Genomic DNA, 23,027 nt, shown 5'->3' with positions numbered 1-23,027 from the left:
ACAAGCCCTCAAGCTTATCTGGATTGTCCCACATAAATATTTTTAAACAGTCAATCAAAAATTAAATAATAATAATCTTTATTAGCAACACAAATAGCTTACACCAACACTGCAATGAAGTTACTGTGAAAATCCCCTCAGACTTTTCAGTTAAAGAAGCATTGGATTAGATTTTGATCTGTCTTATGAAGGTAGCAGCACATACCCATTTCAACTAAGAAGGAACATGTGGGTAAAAAAAGTACCGAGTCAGAGCTTAGAGTAACGCGCTGACAAAAATTACGTTCATTGATGTAAAGTGAGCAGTTATTCATATTTGACATAATCATGGAATTATAAAAACTTGTTACACAAAGGAGTCTATTTGACCCATAATGCCTCTGCTGCGACTTTGAAAGCAGTCATGCGTAGTCCCACCATCCCTGTTTTTTGTCCAATACTTTTTGAGTTTCTCAACATCAAGCACCCATTCAACTCCCTTCCAAAATTCCTTACGGAATCAGCTTTCACCACTTTCTCAGATAGAAAATTCCATATCCCAATAACTCTGATTGAAAACAATTTTAATTTCTACTCTTGGTCCTTAGCTAATGAGTTTAAGGACCGGGTTTGCAGGGAGTTCTGGAGACTCCGCATTCCTTTAAAAATGGTGGGTGGGACCTGGATTCAGAAGTCATGCCCACATTTCTGAGAGATCCTATTTTTCCTGATGAGGAAAGGGATGAGGCTTGGTTCACACATGCGGGAAATCCAAACTCAGCAGGTTCCATTGAACTCAGTGCTGTCGCAAGTGCATTAATCCGCATTGTGGGAGCCACACATTGTTTAGGGCAGATGTAAGTGCCCATGAAGGTGATGGTGTCTGTAGAACTGTCAGTCTGTGGAGTAATTTAAATTCACAGCATTTAAAAATAGGCTCTCTGCGTCAGTGAGTTGAAAAAATCTGTGCTGGCAATTACAATAGCTGTTTGTTGATATCTCCCCAAGGGCTATAATTATGTTATTATTAATGTTAGGCCATTGACCACAACCTATAATTATCTCTGGGGGAAGGGGGAAAGGGGGTGGTTCCTACATTTGTAGTTTGGTTGACAGATCATGAAGGTTATCTAAGGATTATCTATCTTTGGTGTGCTGTATGGGATTAATTACTTGAGGGAATTTATATGTTTGAATGGGCTTTCATGAATAGGATATTCAATATTTCAATATAATGAAAATATCTTTAAAGATATTTGGACCTTTATTTATTTCAAAGTGGCTCATGAGGTTTGCCGATGTGGATGCTGGGTGAGTTGGCATGGACGGTGTAAAGACAAAGGGTTGTGGGAGGACGGCGTGATTTGGCATGAGTTGACATTAAAGTTGCATGGGGCTATTAGAACCAATGAGTGTGGATGAGGGAATGGTTTGGCATTAGTAGACATGGGGGCATGGTGGTTGCATGGGGTGTGGGTGAGGGATGAGAGTTAGAGGGCCTAATGTTTAAGGAAAAGCCGAGAACTAAATCAGGCCTGTTATACAGCCTGTCGCGTCTCTGAACAGCTCCTGTGGCCGGTTCTGATCTGCATCCGCAGGTGGTGAACCTGACTCCATTCTGCAACTACACCCCCACTTCCTGGAGAGAAAATCAGACCTGACAGGGCACTTTGTCAGCAGGAAGTGCCCCAATGTTCACTCTGGGCCTAAACCTGTGACCTTTGGTTATTGACCCCCGTGACAGTGGGAATATATATTTTCTTCCTCTTCTTTCAAACCTGCTCTTCACCTTGTAATTCTTTGTGACATCACCTCTTAATCTACTCTGTTCCAAGGAGAACAATCCTTTTTTAACGTCCTCATAACTGAAGCTCCTCAGACATGGTAACAGGGGCTGTTCAGCACAGGGCTAAGTCGCTGGCTTTGAAAGCAGACCAAGGCAGGCCAGCAGCACGGTTCAATTCCCGTACCAGCCTCCCCGAACAGGTGCCGGAATGTGGCGACTAGGGACTTTTTCAATTCCCGTACCAGCCTCCCCGAACAGGTGCCGGAATGTGGCGACTAGGGACTTTTCACAGTAACTTCATTTGAAGCCTACTTGTGACAATAAACCATTTTCATTCATTTCATTTCATCCTGGTAAATTTCCTCTCCATCCTTTCTAATCCTGCTATATCCTTTCTGCTGTGTGGTGTCCAGAAATGTTCACAGTATTAGCTTGCGGTATTTTTAAAGGATAGGCTAGCAGACCACAAAGGCACAAATAAACAAGAGCTTTATTGGAAAGGTGTTTACTCTACAGGCTGTTAGGATAGACTGTCTGTTTGCTCACGCAAACGGCCAGTGATGTCATCAATATGTCACGTGATTGGACTCTTGAAGTGATCTTGTTCCAACTAGCAACAAACATGAATACACAACACAGCTCAGGTTGCTTCGGTAATTTAAAATGTTCTAACTTGACCACTATATATTTATAGTTTACATCTGAGTTTACAAACCCATGTAACACTTGTGCTTTTTAGGTTATCTTGTCATTTTGCCCTACCACCTTTAAGGATTTTGCCTATATGGACACCAAGGTCTCTGCTCACGTTTACTTTTCAAAGTCATGCTATTTATAGTATTACTGTCCTCCCATCTCTTCACACTCCCCTGTATTGAACTCCATCTTGTCATGCTATTTTACCATCATGTGCAAATCACCCTCTTCATTATTATTGTGTCTAGAGAGGCATCCACATGAGAGACAAAAAAAAACATGTTTGTTTATTGAACAAAAACTATTTACACGGTGTACACAGGCCCCAGTCGGGACTTCTCCGCTCGGCTCCCACTAGGGCCGAGATTTTATATACAGTGTCCATGGCTCCGCTGGTGGGATACTGCCCCTTCAGCAGGGAAGTTCATACTCAATGAGACTCATGGGGAGACTAATTGGCTGACCCCGTAAGGTCTTATGTGGGTTATAACAATTAGCTCCATTTCACATCATCTGCAAACTTTACAATGCTGGGAGATAATTGTCCTCAGAATTTCTGTGGGGAACCTTAGCGGACATTTGAGGAACGGTGGCACTATTATGGGGCCCACAATGCAGCAGCGACCTGCTGCCAGTTTGTTTGAGCCCCAGAAGACCCGGCCTGCCGATTGTTTTAGTGTCCAAGTCTATTGATCTCCTGCCTTCTAAAATCTATGAGTTGAATGGGGTGCCCGTTAATGCGAGAAGATCACCGGCTAAATTCAACTGAATCACAAATGTCAAAATGGTTCTGATTTCCCAACATTGATTTGAATGGGCAATAAGGGGACACTCCTGACTTGGTGCTCATTTACAACAATGAGTCACCTGAAACTGAAGTAGATTGTATGCTCAAGTCCTCGAGTTGGCTTAAATCTATGATTACAAAAACCATGACCCACAAACCAGCGGGAATACATTTTCTTTCTCCTCTTTCAAAACTGCTACAATTATCAACCATTCCACTGATCTCTGAGCCTACGTTCCACTTTTCATTCTGTGTAAACTCTAGTTGATCCAAACCTCCATTGCTGCTATCCTAAGCAGAACAGGCCTGTCTGCTCATCAGTCACCACATGTTCTTTTCACCTATTTTGCTCTTGGTTCAACAATGTGTTTAATTTAAAATTCTCATCCTCATGTTTAAATCCCTTGATGAGCTCTCTCCTTCCTCTTTCTGTCGCCTCCACCCACAAAGAATTCTGTGTTCCTCCAAATCTGGTCTCTTGTGCGTTCCCCATTCCTTTACCCCACCATTGGCTGCTGAATCTTCAGCCATCTAAAGATCATGAGGTCATAAGAAATAGGAGCAGGAGTCGGCTACTCAGCTCATTGAGCTTTTTCTGCCATTTGATAAGACCATGGTTGATCTGAATGTGGTCTTAACTCCACTGAAGGGAGTTCAGAGGCGATTCACCAGGATGTTGCCTGGGATGGAACATTTAGGTTACGAAGTGTGGTTGGATAGGCTTGGTATGTTTTCATTGGAACAGAGAAGACGGCGGGGCGACCTGATCGAGGCGCACAAGGTTGAGGGGCATGGGCAGGGTGGCTAGGAAGCAGCTTAGTTGAAGGATCAGCCACGATGGGACGCAAGTTCTAGGTGAGGGGAGGAGGTTTAGGGAGAATGTGAGGAAAAACATTTTTGCCCAGAGGGTGGTGACGGTCTGGAATGCACTGCCTGGGAGGGTGAGAAAGGCAGGTTGTCTCACATCCTTTAAAAAATACCTGGTTGAGCGCTTGACACATCACAACATTCAAGGTTATGGGCGAAGTGCTGGTAAATGGGATGATGTTGGTAGGTCAGGTATTTGTCACGTGAGGTTGCAGACTCGATGGGCCAAAAGAGCCTCTTCTGCACAGTGTGATTCTGTTGGAGAGAAGGAATCTGGGTCCTAAGCTCTGTCATTCCCTCACTAGACCTCTCTGCCTCTCCATGTCACCCTGATCCACTCCTCAATCACTCCCAACACCCCTCCCCCTACCTACAAAACCTTTCTGTGCACGCACAGGAAATGAAACACCTACCTTTCACCTCCTGATCACTTTGTTTAATCGGCAAGCAAGGCACCCAGACCTCCAGTGGGCCCTACTGTTTTAATCTTCCACCTTGTTTTCATGTTGACATCATTGTGCCTGCACTGCAGCGTTTTAATAAAGCTTGAGGAACCTCACTTTTTGATTAGGCATTTTACAGCCTTCTAGACGTAACTTTGAATTTGACAATTTCAGACCACAATCTGTGCCCTATTTTGTTTCCTTTTGTTTGGTCTTAATCTTGTTTTTCTCCTTTGTGCATTTGGATGCCACCCATTCATTACTCTGTAGCCATCTTTTGTTTCTCCACTTGACCCCTCATCTTTCCCTTTGTCTCTGCTCCATCTGCTCTTCTGTGATTTATTGCCTCTTGTTCCGCCCTATAACACACCTTCCCTTTTGTTCTATTTGCACCCTCTGCAATTTGACCCACTTTTCAAGGAGGAGGTATTGGATAGGCTGTCTATATTTAAAGTTGATAAAGTAACAGAATCGAGTGAGATGCATCCAAGGCGAGTGAGAATGGAAATTCTGCAGGCACTGGCAATAGTTTTTCAGTCTTCGTTAAACTCAGTGGAGGGCTGGATAATTAGATATAATATAAAATCTTTTTATTGTCACAAGTAGACTTACATTAACACTGCAATGAAGTTACTGTGAAAAGCCCCAAGTCGCCACATTTCGGCACCTGTTCGGGTACACAGAGGGAGAATTCAGAATTCTCAGCTGGTACAGGAATTGAACCCGCGCTGCTGGTCTTATTGTGCATCACAAACCAGCTGTCTAGCCCACTGAGCTAAACCAGTATATGCTACACTCATGATCAAAAAAGAGTGTAAAGATAAACTGAACAATTACAGGCCAGTTGATGTAACCTCAGTAGTGGGGAAGCTTTTAGAAATTATAACACAGGCAAAATTAATAGTGACGGGTAAATGCAGGTCAATTAAGGTAGAGCCATCATGGATTTGTTAAGGGCAAATTATGTTTAATTAAATTACTGGAGTATTTTGATGAGGTAACAGCGAGGGTTGAGGAGGGTAATGCTGTTAATGCGGCTTACATGGACTTCCAAAGGACATTTGATTAAGTGCCACACAACAGACTTGTGAGTAATGTTAGTGCTCATGGAATAAAATGGACATTAGTAGCATGATTACAAAATTGCCTGAGGGACAGGAAACAAAGATTAGTAGTGAGGGAGGCAGTGGCGTAGTGGTATTGTCGCTGGGCTAGTAGTCCTGAGACACAGGTTCATGCTCTGGGGCTCAGATTCAAATCCATATTGAATTCAATTTAAAAAAAAATCTGGATTTAAAAGTTTAAAGATGACCATGAATCCATTGTTGATTTTTGTAAAAATCCATCTGGTTCACTAATGTCCTTGAGGGAAGGAAATCTGTCGTCCTTACCTGGTCTGGTTTACATGTGACTCCAGACCCACAGCAATGTGGTTGACTCTTAATTGCCCTCAGGGATGGGCAATAAATGCTGGTCCAGCCAGCGATAACCACATCCCAGGAACGAATAGAAAAAATGAATGATTGGGTGGGAATTTCCGCACTCGCTGTGGAGTGTTCTGCTGCGGCGAAGACAGCCAGTGCTGGGATCTTCCGGTCTCGCCACTGTCAATGGGGTTTCCTGTTGTTTGCACCCTCCGCCACAGGGAACCCATGGCTGGAGGCTGCCATTGGCAGGGCGGGAAGATCCCACTGGCGGGAACGGCCAGAAAATCCCACCAATTGTTTCTCGCACTGCAGGCAAGTTTACAGTGGAATTCCCAAGGGATCTCTATTAGGACCCCGGCTCTTCATGGGATATATTACTGACCTAAACTTTGGTGTACAGGGCACAATTTCAAAATGATGAAAAAGTATTGCGAATCACGAGGCTGATAGTATAGAACTCCAAATGGATATAGTCAGGTTGGTAGAATGTGAGGACATGTGGCAGATGAAATTTAGAGACGTGTGAAGTGATTAATCTTGGCAGGGAGAATACAGAGAGACAATACATAATAAAAGGTTACAGGAGCAGAGGGACCTGGGTTAATATGTGCTTAAGCCATTGAAGGTGGCAGGAGAGGCGGAGAGAGTGGTTAATAAAGCATAGGGCATACTAGGCTTTATCAATAGGGGCTTGGAATAGAGGTAAGGAAGTTATATTAAACCTGTAGAAATCACGGGCGGGATTCTCCAACTCCCCGTCGGGTCGGAGAATCTCCGGGGGGCGACGCGGATCCCGCCCCGCGCCGGCTGCCGTATTCTCCGGCGCCATTTTTCGGGCGGGGGCATGGTTCACGCCACGCCGGTCGGGGGCCATTGACAGCGGACCCCCCGGCATTTCTCCGGGCCCTGATGGGTCGATCGGCCATCCGTTTTTGGCCAGTCCCGCCGATGTGGGTTACGTATGGTCCCACACGGTGGGACCTGGCAGGTAAGTCGGCTGTGGCGGTCCTTGGGGAGGCGCGGGGGGATCCAACCCCGGGGGGGCCTCCACTGTGGCCTGGCCCGTGATCGGGGCCCACCGACCTGCTGGTGGGCCTTTGCCGTGGGGAGACTCCTTCCTTCCGCGCTGGCCCCTGTAGGGCTCCGCCATGGCCGGCACGGAGAAGAGAACCCACCGCGCATGCGCCAAAACACGCTGGCGGCTCTGCGCATGCGCGAGATCACGCCGGCCCTTTGGCGCATGCGCAAACTCGCGCAGTCCCTTCGGCACCAGCTGGAGCGGAGCCAACCCCTCTGGCGTCCATCTAGCCCCTGAGACAGGTGGGAATTCCTCACCTTGGGGGCCCGTTGACGCCGGAGTCGTTGGCGTCGGTTTTCCCGCCAGCGTGGGGACTTAGTCCCCGGAAAGGAGAATCCCGGCCCACAGGTTTTGCCTGAACTGAAGTACAGCATCCAGTTCTGGGAACCACACTTTAAGATAGGCGTGGAGGCGTTAGCGAGGGTGCAGAAAAGATTCACCAATGTGGTTCCAGGTTTGAGGAAATTTAGTTAGGTAGAACGGTTGGAGAATCTGGATCTGTTCTTCTTGGAGGAAAAGGTTGAGAGGAGATTTGATATCATAGAATTTACAGTGCAGAAGGAGGTCATTCGGCCCATCGCGTCTGCACCAGCTCTTGGAAAGAGCACCCCACCCAAGGTCAACACCTCCACCCTATCCCCATAACCCAGTAACCCCACACAACACTAAGGGCAATTTTGGACACTAAGGGCAATTTTATCATGGCCAATCCATCTAACCTGCACATCTTTGGACTGTGGGAGGAAACCGGAGCACCCGGAGGAAACCCACGCACACACGGGGAGGATGTGCAGACTCCACACAGACAGTGACCCAAGCCGGAATCAAACCTGGGACCCTGGAGCTGTGAAGCAATTGTGCTATCCACAATGCTACCATGCTGCCCCACGGTAATTGATGGATGTAATCAAAACCATGAGGGGACTGATCAGAGCAGAGAGGGAGAAACTGTTCCCATGGATGGAATGATTGAGAATCAGAGGGCACAGATTGATGGTATTTGGCAAAAGAGGCAATGGAGACATAAGGAAGAGATTTTTCACGCAGCGAGTTGTAATGATTTGGTATGTGCTGAATGCGAATGTGGTGGAGACAGGTTCAACTGAGACTTTCAAAAGGGAATTAGATCATTAACTAAAAAGGAAACAAATTTCAACACTCTGGGGAAAAGGCCGGGGAGCAGCACTAGGTGAATTGCTCCTTCGGTGGGCCAGCACATACATGACTTGCCAAATGGTCTCCTCTGTGCTATAATCATTCTATGGTGTTATGATATTGTGAGAAAAGCGGAATCCTTAGTGTTTACTTAATGTAAAAATACAACCCTCTCCCTGAACAGGCCAGGTTTTAAAACTAGTACTGTGTGATTCACATTTTACCATCTGCACTGATCTTCCCATCTCTCTGTTGAATTTTAAAAAGCTCCTATTCAATATTTAGCAGCTATCAGGGAAATGTGTCTGCACCAGGATGTTAGCTGGATGAGCACAGATTGGTAACATGCATTGGAACTATGGAGCACAACTGCCTGACAGGAAGATCATAAATGTTATAAGATTCTCCCACCACTCCAGACACCATTTAATTGCATTGGAAATAAAAAGCAAAAATAAATAAATGCCGGTATTGTAAAGCAAATCTATCAAAATCTGACAAGTGAAAGGGGAGGTTACTATTTCAGGCACAAACTCTTCAACAGGAAATGAAACAGGAGGATGTCTATCTGACCACCTAGCGATTGTTGTTCACCCACTCTTTCTGATGCTGTTATTATGTGGCCTGATGAGAAAAGACGGTGGGATGTTGGGGGTGGGAAGTTTGTGTTGAAAAAGAGGGCCTTGGACCCTCACAAAATTTTTCATTTGAAATAAACTTTGAGTTCAAAACAACCTTGTTTCTTTTCTTCCACTGTAGGATGCATTAGTTGTTTATAAGGAGGCGGTACAGAAGATGCCAAAACAGTTTGCACCACAGAGTTTATACAACATGATGGGTGAGTGTTCCATCTCATGCCTCGCAATCCCACTGCCGCATGCAAAGAAGTTAGTGTTTGTGCTTTATAAATATAGGTTGAGTGCAATGGGTCTGTAATAATGTCAGCCTTCTAATCAAGCACTGCAAAACAGCTCTTCTGAGTTAACAAACCCAGTAACATATCATCTTGTGGAATGGGCTCCAATCAAAAGCCTCAAATAAACATTAAGCTGATGAATATGTCAATCAAAATTAAGCTCAAAGACATAAGTAAGGTAACGTTAAAAATAACAGTGCAGAGGTGCAACACATGCTGCTTATTAAGCAGTGAAAAACAATTCCTGTTATATTAGTCAAAATACCACATTAAAAGTGCTTGTCAAAGAGCAACTTAAGTAGAACTTGTGTTAGAGACATATGGTGGTACAAGTACCACTACTGACACACTGCTGCTTGGTTAGAGTTGCAATCCACAGAATGGATTCATTCCAGCCACCAGATGAGTCAAAGCATTTTGCAAATTTATTGCCATGCCACGAAGTTTAGTAGGCTATCACTTTGCTACATGACTACAAAAATCTCTTGCCCTAAGAAAATATTATTGTAGTGTAACGTGTTATCTTAAGCTATACAGTTTCATTTGAGTGGTTGCAAAGAAAATAGGCGAATAACAGCAATATATTAAAATTGTCTTTGTGACTAATAACTCTCTAGATAGCATAGATGTATCGTAAAATAACTCTTTGGGGTTAGTAGTATAGTGCAAGCAACCCCAATGCTTGAAAACAAATATTGTGCCTGTAGATTTAAACATGCGCTTTTAAGTTTGAGCTGAGCCTTAGATATCCATTATTGTTGTCTCCCTGGTCAGGGGCTGCATTGTTTTCTCAGGAATTTGATTTGGATTAATGATTTTTTTTTCCTGAGGATGTTGGCCTCCTACCTGTTGTAATATATTAGTCTTTGGGCTGAATAGTGCTTTGGAGGAGTAGCCTCACTGGTGACATGCTTCATTTCTATTTCCAGTCTGCACGTTTAAAATTCCAAAAGGTCATTACTCAAACTGGACATCAAAGTACTGTACGCTAGGCTTCTCTGTTGCATGGAATCTGTCCATTTGTTAACCTGTCACGTTATAACCATATGCAGGAGTTGGACACGTTTAAAAGAGTTTCTTTGGAATGCTCGCGCTATGGAGAGTCTCATTCAAGATCCCTATCATGATGAATGTTGATTTTTGTCTGTACCCACAGGTGAGGCATACATGAGGCTGAACAAAATGACAGAGGCTGAGCACTGGTACTTGGAATCCCTACGTTCAAAGCCTGATCATATTCCTGCCCATCTCACCTACGGGAAGCTTCTGGCACTCTCTGTGAGTTGACCGTATTTATACTTGTGCCGTCTTTATGCAACTCATATTTCAGAAGTTGTCTCTTGTGAATGGCGCACGTTCAGGAAAAAGAGCTTGGAAGCAAGTCTTTAGATCCCAGCACTGGCCTACATTGTTTGTGTCTGAGCCAGGAGTTACTTCACTTTTTCAAAGTTTCTTAGATGATTTTCTACTGAGAAGACATTTTAAACTTGCTTCTCCAATATGTTTGAATAACAGAGAACCATATTTTTCTGAGTCCGTATAGTCATTAATTTAATTAATTATGAGTTTTGGGATCATTTGTTGAAGGCACATATTGGGTAGCAGGTAGTTTCCCTTTGCTGCTCAATGACAACAGTGATGTGATATGTGTTTTCCCTGTTGTTATGAAATGAAAATCGCTTATTGTCACAAGTAGGCTTCAAATGAAGTTACTGTGAAAAGCCCCTAGTTGCCACATTCCGGCACCTGTTCGGGGAGGCTGGTACGGGAATTGAACTGTGTTGCTGGCCTGCCTTGGTCTGCTTTCAAAGCCAGCGATTTAGCCCAGTGTGCTAAACCAGCTGCATTATTTAATGCAGCACACATTTTCAGGGTGCTGGCCGGATTGTCGCGCTTGACAATCAGGCTGGAATAAAATTGCAAGCTCTCAATTTGTAAGGCCCACTTCAACAGTGTTTCAAAAGAAAATACTATGAACTTTCCACGATGCTAATGTGCTCTATCCAACCCATGGTCGTGTCCTGCTACCACTGGGGCGAGTCGCTCTAGAATGACTTAAGTTGATTTGACTACGAGACTCCTGAGGGACTGAAGGGGTTAGATGCCTGTAAGCAGATACAACAGTTTAAATGAGCATCAGTTTCAAGGGCAGCATGGCACTCATGACTGTTATATTGAAATTACCACAGTGTTGCTCATTTAGATTCTTGCCAGTATTGGTTTAGGTGCGCCAGGTTCATATAAATCCTCTTACCCTCCAGGTCAATTACTATTGTCAAGGTTTTAAAAATCTTCCAGAAATTTAGAAGAATTATTTCGGTAATGCGTTACCTTGGGCTGTGATAACATCACCTGGGGAGCAATGGAGAAGTGGGGCAATAAGGACAGTTTCATCTATTAATAGCAGAAGAAAACAGAACCTAGAGATTGCTGTCACTTTTAAAGCAGCCATACCCTGCTCTTTCCGTTGCATTTCATATGGCCGGTGGTTCACTTTTCAAGTATTTTTATGCCAGCAGCTCAGATTTCCCAATTTAGTTAGCAAATAAAATCTCCTCTGGTTTTGGGCAGGCTCATAATTCTGGCCCATGTGATCACTCCTTCCAGAAATAAGAATTGATTTCCACAGAAAGCAGGTATTTATTATTGATTTTCTTTTTTTTTGTTCTCCACCCTCTTTATTTTCCCTGAATGTTTGTAAACAATGCCTGCTGGGATATTCCATTTAATAAGTTGCATTACATCATGATCCGGCACCTAAACCTGTTCTTCAAATGCCGTCCAAATGTGAGGCGATTATGTCAAGCTTTCCAATGCAAATGGATTTTATGTTTGAGTGTTTGACGCACTGTTTCACCTCGCTTCCTGGGGGCTACTTTTCTTGCGTTAGCCAATGTTCAATTTGCATATCTCCCAGACTCGTATCAACATAAAACCCTGATTAATCGGAGGGTAGCACACAATCAGAGGAACAAAGTGAGCATGTCTGCTTTTCCTCGACATGCAATGTTGGACAACCCCGTTCCATGACGCAATATATGCAGGCAGAGCTTGGAAACAGTCAAAAAAAAATTGTTTCAACTGTGGCAAACAAATTGATGCGACAATCAACCCTGGGATCTTTAATCTATGACGATAAACAGGGAGCCACGTATACTGCTGTGTTAAAGAAATTTTATCCAGAAAATCATTTCATGGGGAATGAATTGGAAGTCATTACCAGCTCGGATATTATAAAAAGGAAATGTTATGTCGAGAAAGAAAGAAAAAAAAGGACTTGTATTTGTACAGTGCCTTTCATGACCTCAGGATGTCCCTAAATGCTTTACAACCAAGGAAGTACTTTTAAAATGTAGTCCCTGTTGGAATGTAGGAAATGAGGCAGCCACTTTGTGTACAACAAGGACCCACAAATACAACCCGACAAATACCTGATCTTTGTTTTTGTTGAGGGACAACTGTTGGCGAGGCACAGAGAAAATACATTCTTTGAATAGTTCAGTGGGATCTTTTACATCCATCTAAGTGTGCAGGCTTGGCCTCCCATCTGAACGTTAGGTTGATAATCTATCAATAGGGTCCCATCATAACAGCGAGTAATCATAATGTTGCTGGAATGACCTCATTGCCTAGTTTATTATTTTGTGTTGGCTCCGAGTCATTCCAGACTTCTATTCAATGTTTCCTGTGCAAGTTACACATACAGTTCTTCAAAAACCAAAAGTTCCTTTATTATCCTGATCTATAACAACAAGACAAAGATACAAGTTTTGATTAGTGTCTGTCTAAGTTATCCAAATAAATGAATTTGAATTCAACTGCCTCATTATTGCATCAGACATTGAAATTCATTGCAGCAACTTAAACACCGGAGCCACAGATTAAATGAAGTCAATTTCACTTGAGTTCTTGTTGAGTACAAATCTGCAAACACAAATGGCAAGAATTTGGCATCCATAGAATCCCTACAGTGCTGAAGGAGGCCATTCAGCCAGTCGAGTCTGCATCGACCCTCCAAAAGAGCACACTGCCTAAACGCACTCCCCCCACCCTATCCCCGTATCCCTGCTCATTGATCATGGCCAATCCACCTAACTTGCACATCTGTGGGCAGCACGGTAGCATTGTGGATAGCACAATTGCTTCACAGCTCCAGGGTCCCAGGTTCGATTCCGGCTTGGGTCACTGTCTGTGCGGAGTCTGCACATCCTCCCCATGTGTGCGTGGGTTTCCTCCGGGTGCTCCGGTTTCCTCCCACAGTCCAAAGATGTGCAGGTTAGGTGGGTTGGCCATGCGAAATTGCCCTTAGTGTCCAAAATTTCCCTTAGTGTTGGGTGGGGTTACTGGGTTCCGGGATAGGGTGGAGGTGTTGACCTTAGGTGGGGTGCTCTTTCCAAGAGCCGGTGCAGACTCGATGGGCCGAATGGCCTCCTTCTGCACTGTAAATTCTATGATTCCTATGATCTTTGGACACTAAGGGGCAATTTAGCATGGCCAAAGCGCCCAACCTGCACATCTTTGGACTGTGGGAGGAAACCGGAGCACCCGGATGAATCCCACGCAGACATGGGGAGAACGTGCAAACTCCACATAGGCAGTCTCCAAGGCCGGAGTGGAACCCTGCTCCCTGTTACTATGAGGGAACAGTGCTCACCACTGTGCCACCGTGTCAGTTTACCTAATACATATTCAATAAAAAATGTCATACTGGGGCACTTTTTGTAATTTGGGTTATAAGACCATAAGAAATGGCCATTCGGCCCTTCCAGCCTGCTCCACCATTCAGTAGATCATGGCTGATCCGATATTCCTCACGCCCATTTTCCTGCCCTTTTCCCATAACCCTTGGTTCCCTTACTGATCAAGAATCTATCTATCTCAGCCTTAAATATACACGAGGGCTCTGCCCCTACAGCTCTCTGTGGCAAGGATTTCCAAAGACTAACAACTTTCTGTGAGAAGAAATTCCTCCTCATCTCAGTCTTAAATTGGCCCCCCTTTATTCTTAGACTATGCCCTCTGGTTCTGGACTCTACCATGATGGGAAACATCCTCTCAGCATTTACCCTGTCAAGCCCCTTTAGAATCCTGTATGTTTCAATGAGATCACCTCTCATTCTTCTAAATTCCGGTGAGTAGAGTCCTAATCTATTTAACCTTTGCTCATAAGACAATCTCTTCACACCGAGGATGATCCGAGTGAATCTTATTCAAACCACCTCCCATGAAGTAATGACCGGAATTCTCTGGTCATTGCGATTCACCTTTCCCATTGGCAGTGTATCCCTGCCTGCGGGTTTCCCACTGGGGTGGTTACAATGGGAAATCCCATTGACCATTGGCGGGAATATAGAAGCCTCTGCCAGCGAACGGCTTATTGCCGAGAAACACGTGGCTCGTGGACCGTAGAATCCTGCCCCATATCTTTCCTCAAATAACGGGAACAAAACTGCTTACAGTACACCCGTCGCACCAGTACAATGTACAGTTGCAACAAGACCTCCCTACTCTTATACTCCAACCGCCAACATTCCATTAGCCTTCCTGGTTACCTGCTGCACCTGTGTCAGCTTTCCGTGTTTTGTGCACAGGTACGCCCAAGTTGTGAGATCTTACTGTGCTCTGCAACTGATCTCATGGTGTTGCATGTATCCATTATGTAGCAAACAATCTTTTAAACGGGAAAGATTGGTTTCTTTTACATGCTAAATGCATTTAATGTGCGTTTCAGCAGACAGAAGGTGCCTGTTCTGACCAGTCAGTCAAATTCTACGTAATGCTGATTTATAATTGTGCAAGCTAATTGTAGAGTTTAGTCTGTTCATAGCTATGTTATGTAAAATAATTGACAAATGTGCATGGACCAAATCCATCAGTACGCTTCAGTGGGACTCATTTAAATAAATAAGCATACAGTATTACATAAAGGCTTACCTCACAGATCTTTTTACAAGGCAGTAATTCAGGTTCACAACTTTTCTATAATTAACATTTTTCAGGACGCAGCGCTTTATTTTCAGTTGCCGTTTCTTCCACTGTTTACTTGCTTACTGGGATTCTCCGTTCTCCGTTGCGAAGAATGGGAATCCCGATCCAGCAGAGAACCCTGCGTCAGCGCCGGGAAGCATACTCGTCTCCAGTCCCAGCCCATCGGCCACGAGATTCCTGCTCTGTGCCGGTGGGAACATGAAAACAACCCCTTTGAGTGTGATTAACGGACTGGAAGGCCGAATCTCCAACCCCTACCCTCCCACCCCATTATGCTCCACCCCTCCCAGCCACGAGTCACGCGGGTGTGATTTGGTGCAAGTATTTACAAACAGGGTCCTGGCACCGTAGCCTTTGAGGGGGAGCAAGGATATAACTACTTTTTTCAGTGTCTTTGGGCTTGCTGGGGTGGGGGGTGGGGTGGGGTGGGGGGGGGGGTTGTATGCCTGGAGCTCTGGGACTAGTGGGTGTAGACTCGGGGTGTCCACCTCAGGATTGGGGTGCCATGGCTGAACCTCCCTATGCTGCTGTAAAAGACAAACAACTCACCACTTAGGTGTTACTTACAGGTTGGGGTCGCTTAGCTCAGGTGGCTGAGCGGCTGGTTTGTGATGTGGAGTGACGCCAACAGCGCGGGATTCATTTCTCGTACCAGCTGAGATTATCAATGAAGACCCTGCCTTCTCAGCCTTCCCCCTCACCTGAGGTGTTGTGACCCACAGGTTAAATCACCACCAGTCAGCTCTCTCTCTCATAAAAGGAGAGAAGCCTATGTATCTCTGGGACTGTGGTGACTTGTACTTACAGGCTCCTGACTGCTACAACTGTTGACTGCTGCCAGTATCCTGGAAATACTCTGAGTTCTCCCGATCATGTAAATATCCATCTATCCCGCCAATCTCAAAGCCCTCATGTATCCGCGGTATAATCAAGGGGCTGGCCAGCTCAATTGCCGGACCACCAGGCGTTGTGACTCCTCACTGCACTCCTTAGATTCCCAGCTCCACAGCAGAGAAGCAGGCGATTAACAGACCTAACCCCACACGTAGGACACATGCTCCGGTGACCGTTGAAACCCTCCCTCAGCGGTCACACAACCCCTCTCAGAGTAACAGCCACACGAGTGAGACTTTCAGCTAACCCACTCCTAAGGATCAGACGATTGCTTCAGGCCCCACAGGTCAATCGCGCCCCCATTGGTATCACACAGTCTGAGTGGTTGGATCCTGTGCCCAACCAAGAAATATGAACAGCTCCCTGTCACGGCCTGTGTGTTAAACCCCGGCTTCACATTATATTGCAGCAAAGGTACACAGCCCTCCCTGATCCACATCTATAGGACGTGCATGTGGTGAGGGTGGCCAAGCATTAAAACTCAGGGTGACAATTATGATTCCGGGTGTTTGGGTGGGCAAAAGGAATCTTCACCTTGCTGACAGTCTCTCTCTCTCTGTCCCCTCCCCCAAACAAAAATGGAATTTGGAACTCAGTCTGTTTTGCTTGCTATCTACTTGGCCTTTGCAGCCATCGCGGATGCACGGTGGTAAAAGTGCCAGGGTCAGCCCGGAGAATACCCTGCACAACAGGAGCCTGCCCCAGGACAGCAAGGGCCAGGCCCCGAGGCTCGAGTGCCAGCCGTCTACCAGGCCGAGGAGGAGTTACGAACAGGGCACCATATCAGGCCACGTTTTTATCGTCGGCACTCATCACTCGACGAGCTGCCTGACCATGTGTGTCGCCGTCGACTCGGCCTATCAAGGATTCATGCACCACCTGTGCCAGATGGTGGTGCACCTGGCACTGCAAGGGTAAGGAGGAGGACACCCGCTCCCAGTGGCCGTGAAGTTCGCAGCTGCCCTCATGCTCTTTGCTTCTGGTTCATCTCAGGGCTAAACCAGGGACCGATGCAGGATTTTGCAAACGTCCATTCAGGTGCGTCCAAGATAGCACAGATGCTCCATGTGCCCAGTAATCTATATAAATCCACTTTAACTTGGATCGGGCCCATCAGGATTCCCAGGCTACTGGAATTGCTGCCATCGCTGGCATCCGCAGGTCCAGGGGATTATTGATGACAGACATGTCGCTCTCTCTCGTTAACAGGAAGGATTCCACTCCCTGAACATGCAATTGGTGTGCGATCATCAGCTGCATATCATGCACGTCTGTGCATGATACCTAAGCAGTGTGCACAAAGCTTACATCCTGGTGCCCCCAGAGGCTCCCAACACCTTTGAGTGCTCCCTTGTGTGAAAGGTTGGCCAGTGGGCGACCCACGGAGATCACGGCTGACGACGTCTGTGCAGAGGTCCCAGAGCGAGGCAGAGAATCGTTATAATGATGTCCACTCAGCAACCAGGTGTGTCATCAGGCAGTGCACCAGGCTCCTAAAATTGCACTTGCATTGCCTGGACCACTCTGGTGGGACTCTGCAATACAGCCTCCAGAGGGATACGCACATCGTGGCGGGCTGCTGTTTCCTGCACAACATTGCGCAACAGTGGGGTGACATGTTGAAAGAGAGGGAAGAGTGACAGGCCTCGTCGGACAAGGACGGTGTCCAGGATGCATCAGGTGAGGTCCCAGAGCTGTCTCGACAGGCCGCAGGAGGAATCATTCAGGGCCGTTGAACCAGGGGGAACCTGATCACCTCCCAATTTTCCGACGAGGAGGCCACAAGATCGGCAACTTCACCACCATTGCGTCCAGGGTGTGCTCTGGATGCTTCATTATCATCTGCCGCTGCGAGTCTTGGAGGCCTGCCATCATCTGAACAATTGTTTCAATGCCCTCAGCCATGGTGCTCAATGACTGGGACATGTCCCTCAGCGAGTAGGTCATGTCCCTCAGTGACAGGGTCATGTTCCTTTCTGACTGGGTAAGGCCAGTCAGCGCCCGGCCAATATTCTCGATGCACTTAGCCATGATCCTTTGTGATTCCAGGTGCCGGAATGTAGCTGACAACCCCTCCTGTAAATTCTGAATCTGCATCTCTATCAGTTATGGGATCATCTTTTCCACAGATGTGACATCTGTCTTGGGAGCAGCTGTTCTCTGGGCTCAGTCAGCCTCCAACCAGCCGCGACATCAGGAGTCCCTAATCCACCTGATGTGTGTGATTGTCACCGGGGGGGTGACCCAGGAGCATGATCACTAATATTTTCCATCGAAGCGATAGCCTCTGCGCTGGCGGCCGGTGCCGGTGAAAGCAGTGCCGTGACGTCGGTGTCTTCCCCAGAGGTCTTCTCTGGGTGTTCTGAGGGTATGGAGGGAGTGCTGCGACCCTGACGGCCTGGTCCCGTCTGATGGTGATCCGAGGATGCAAAGGAAATGGGATCAGCTGTTGGGAAGCACAGGGCTGTGTGAGATGAAAAATTCACTTAAGATTGAACATCTGGGGCGGGATTCTCTCAGCCCGGGGGCACGCGAGCGGAGAATCGGCGCCATTGGCGCCAGCGTGGTTGGCGAGGCGCCGGACGTGGGCCGCTCTACGCGGCCGACCCGCTGATTCTCGGCCCGGGATGGGCCGAGCGCCCGCCGTGAAAACAGCGAGTCCCACTGGCGCTGTACACACCTGCTCTCAGCTGGCGGGACCTAGGCGTGGAAGGGTCGGGGGGTGGCCTGTGCGGGGGGGGGGGGGGGGGGGGCAACCCCGGGGGGGGGGGGGGTGCCTCCGATGTGGCCTGGCCCGTGATCGGGGCCCACCGATCGGCGGGCCGGCCTCTCCAACTGGGGGCCTCCTTTCCTACGCGCCGGCTCCTGCAGTCCTGCGCCATGTTGCGTAGGGGCCGGCGCGTTGACAGAAGCCACCGCGCATGCCCGCGTTGGCGCCGGCGCCACTGCACATGCGCGGATCCCGTGGCGCCCAGTTCGCGTCGGGATCAGCAGCTGGAGCGGTGTCAACTGCTCCAGTGCCATGCTGGCCCCCTGTAGGGGCCAGAATTAGTCATGGGGTCGGCCCGTTCATGCTGTCGTAAAACGTGATGGCGTTTCCGATGGCGTGGAAACTCTGTCATGGCATTAGGGAATCCCGCCCCTAGATAAAGTTACATTGGACTGTCAATCGCATGCCGAACTCCATGTCAGCCATAGCTCACTCCTCGGCCTTCCCCTGAGTTCCATGGCCCTTTCTTCAAAGGGGGTGTGGACCTGCATCTCGGGCATGCTCGTCTTCTGACGCTTGCTTCAATTATAGTCCACTTTATTCTTGGAGGCACATGAAGGACACAGTGAGATGCCGGCATGCCAGCTTTATGGCGGGCTTTCCGGCTGGGAACATTTGTGGGCAAACTGCCTGGCCAAAGATGCCAGGGTATGTGTTGGGGTTCCTGGCAGAGGGGGTTGTGATGGACATTCTGGTAGGTGGAGTGTTACTGGCATATAAGGGTTTCGGGCAGATGTCGGAGTCAAGGGTGGGAGTGATGCCAGGGTCACACAGCTGGTCACTCACCCGAGCTGCTCGAAGGAGGTCTTTCATCTTCTTCCTGCATTGCATGTCGTTCCTCTTGGTGAGGCTGCCAACACTCACTGCGTCTGCCACTTCATCCCAGGCTTCAGTTATAACATCTGGCTGTTGTCTCCACCCCACCCTGGCAAAGAGGGTGTTTAAAATCTGCTCCAGCTTGTCAGGTTCTCAATGAGGTTCCCAGTGAATCACATGCCTGGGTAATCGGGGCCCAGGCGGGATGCACGTCGGCAGCATGCTATCCCATTTTCATCGATGGAATCCCGTCTCCCGGGTGCTCCTAACGGCAGCATGAAAATGTTCCGAGTCTCTGCTGGCGGGAACCTTTGCACTCCGGAATGGAGAACTGCACCCGCTAGCTATATCCATCTGCCTATCTATATGGGAATTGAATACTCAATGGCTTACTTTACCTCTTAGAATGATGGGAGATCTCGGCAAATAATTGTCTCCCTGGGCTAGCCTTATTTTTACGTTAACCTTTAGCTCACATAGGCTATTGAATCAACTATAACATTGCAGCAGCTTGATTATTATATAAGTTGGTGAAACCAGTGTTGTGGTGACAGTACCTCTTTAAGAATAAAACATCCTTAATAACCTTATCCAAAGCCTGGACCTCACAGTTTATACAGTATATTGTTCTGGGTCTTCCTTATAAGATTTTCCTCATGTTTTTGCACACGATTTCCTAACCAAAAAAATCCAAACCTACTTCCTAGGCATCTTGAGCTAGTTAGATGACAGTGACAACCATGGATTGAGCTTCCAGTTTCATTTCCTATGAGGCAACCATCCACCCTAAATTGACAGGATGATCCGGGTTCATGCTGTGTGGGGAATTGCGAAGCATATTACTTTCTTCCACATGTGGAACAGCATGGATATTGAGCTGTCTTTAAACTTTTCATATTGATATGCTTTGTATTTAATAGTTAGAAAAAGTGCCCTCATTTGAGTCTTTGGGACTAAAAATTTCTGCAGTTTTGAACACACATGTTGCAGGATTCAATTTAAAATATATCAGGATTGGATAAATTCTGCTTATGACAGAGATAATAGATGAGAACATTTATCGAGCACTGATATATTTTGTGCACACATGTATATGAAATGGCATAATAATGCATCGGTAATTATTTTTACATTCATATTTATGCAAAATTTGTGTGCATTCATACTAGGTGTATGGAATCTATAATGAGTTATTGTTAACCAGACCCCTTTTAAAAATTGGTTCAGTGACTCAGGGTGTAAGCTGTGGGACGTTTAAGCTTTTTTTGGAATTAAGATTTTTTTTTGTTAATTCAAAGGGGCGTAAGGAAGAGGCGGAAAAATACTTTTTACGGTCTATCCAGCTCGATCCAGCAAAAGGGAACTGCTACATGCATTATGGTGAGTTCATTGTTAATTCAGTGTTTAACTTGGCTCCAGTCTTCGAAAGAATAAAGACCTTGCGTGATGCCACTCACATCCACAGGATGTCGCAGAATGTCTCACGGCTGATTAATTCATTTGCAGGTTATTTGCTGCTATGGTTTTGTCACCATAACTTGTGGCACAACCCCAGTACCACAAACAGCAGTGAGGTAAATGTTTTCATAGTTTTGGCTGAAGGATAAATGTTAACCAGGACCCTGGGGGAGCTGCCTACTCCTCTTTGATAAAAACAATAAATAAATTCCATTTTAAAGGCGCCTTTCATGACCTCCATCCTAGCCATTGGCCACCAGGGGCAGTCGACTCTCTATCTGTTCCTCCCACCATCCAGTTTTGATGTTCTCCAACCATCCATTCCCTCTCCAAACCGACCCTGTACTTTAAAATAAATTCTCACATGGCATGTTGGTGTCGCTGACTGGAAATTTCCCTTAAACCGAGGGGCATTTAAGAGTCAACCATATTGTTGTGGATCTTGAGTCACATGTAAGACAGATCAGGTAAGCTTGGCATGGAGGAAGGATTTCCTTCCCTAAAGGGCATTACCATAATCATGTCATGGTCATCGTTAGACATTTAATTTCAGATTTTTATTGAATTCTAATTTCACCATCTGCAGTACTGGGATTCGAACCCAGGTCCCCAGAGCGTTATGTTGGGGTCGCTGGATTACTAGTCAAGTGACAATACCACAATGCCACCACCTCCTTTCTTTCAAATTCTATTGTCACCAGCACTAGACTCTCACCCCACCTTTTGCAGAGGCCGTATTTTCTCAACTTCCACACCTTCACTTCAGCCAAAAGCCCTCGAGACTCAGGGACTCTCATTTTCCTGCAGACAAATTAATTGGTTCTTCGCTCTGTCCAGCGTCTAAAGACCCTTTGGCAGAGCCACATTTAAAAAGCTGCAATCCTTTTCTCATCAGCCATGTTGCAGGTCCAACTCTTGCATCCTTCCAGCACAAATGCTCCACACCAGAGATATTGCAAATTGATTTTTCCAGTGGAGGCCGATGTTGGAAGCCCCTTCACACTTCATTCAGCTGAGGAGTTGCAGAGCAGGCAATTGCCATCTTGTCTTGATTGCAGCTTAGTTATCCCCATATGTGGTCACTTTGATCCCACAAATTGAAATTGATCTATATTAATGACTTCAGGGTGTTCCAAAGGACTTTACAGAAAATTAATTACTTTTCAAATGGAGTCCCTGTTATAGTGCAAGAATACTGCATCCAATTTGCACACAGCAAGTTCTCACATGTAGCAATGAAATAACTGACCAGATAAATTGTCGCCGCCTCTATTCAAGAAAGATGCCTGTGGTTCTTTGTGGTCTATAGTTAATTGCCCTCCTTATCTGTATTTAGTGAAGCTGTCTGAGGGATATTTATTAGATTGGAAACTGGGACGCCTTCCGTGCTCTTTTCAAATACTGCGATGGGATCTTTTATGTCCACTTAAGAGGCCAGATGGTGACTTGATTTAATGCTTCATCTGAAAGACAATGGGTGGAATTGAATGCCCCCCAGTGGCATATTTGGAAGCGCGGACCTTTTCTGGCAGGCTGGTATGGGGTAAGTAGCCTGCCATCTTCCACCTCTGCCAGGCACTAATTAAGGCTTATTAGTAGGTAATCAATTCCCACTTGAGCACTTCATTCCACCACTGCTGGTATTCAACCAGCGGCAGGTGGGATAGACACCATGAGGAAACCCTGAAAAGCAAACCCTACTGCAGGCTACTGAGTGCCTCTCATTCAAAGGCACTCAGTGCCTGAACGAGAGACCTGGCATTGCTACTTTCCTTACCCACCCCCTTCCCCACAAGCCAGCGACCCCTTCCCTGTGACCCCCATCTTGCCCTCGGCCAATCATGGCCCGGGTTCCTCAGAGATCCTAGGCCTCTGGTGAGTGCATTACCAGAGATTCCCAATGGTGCTGTTCTCTTGCGAGCTGCCAGCCTCTGATTGCTGACAGCTCTCTGGGGGGACAGAATTTC

At 46.5% G+C, this 23,027-nt stretch overlaps 1 protein-coding gene across 1 annotated transcript in view; it reads left to right on the top strand.

Moving 5' to 3' along the window:
- LOC140396480 (protein O-mannosyl-transferase TMTC2-like) overlaps window positions 1–23,027 on the top strand; it is a 271,210-nt gene that overhangs the window by 192,895 nt on the left and 55,288 nt on the right. Inside the window, exons 7-9 of the mRNA XM_072485147.1 lie at window positions 8,978–9,056; window positions 10,291–10,412; window positions 20,901–20,982. Of these exons, the coding sequence (XP_072341248.1) occupies window positions 8,978–9,056; window positions 10,291–10,412; window positions 20,901–20,982 (283 nt within the window). The remainder of the gene's footprint in view (window positions 1–8,977; window positions 9,057–10,290; window positions 10,413–20,900; window positions 20,983–23,027) is intronic.

This window comes from Scyliorhinus torazame, chromosome 19 (assembly GCF_047496885.1).
Source record: "Scyliorhinus torazame isolate Kashiwa2021f chromosome 19, sScyTor2.1, whole genome shotgun sequence".
In the NCBI taxonomy this organism is placed as follows: domain Eukaryota; kingdom Metazoa; phylum Chordata; class Chondrichthyes; order Carcharhiniformes; family Scyliorhinidae; genus Scyliorhinus; species Scyliorhinus torazame.
The sequence above is the reverse complement of the archived record's forward strand: the minus strand, read 5'-3'. Positions and strand labels throughout refer to the sequence as shown.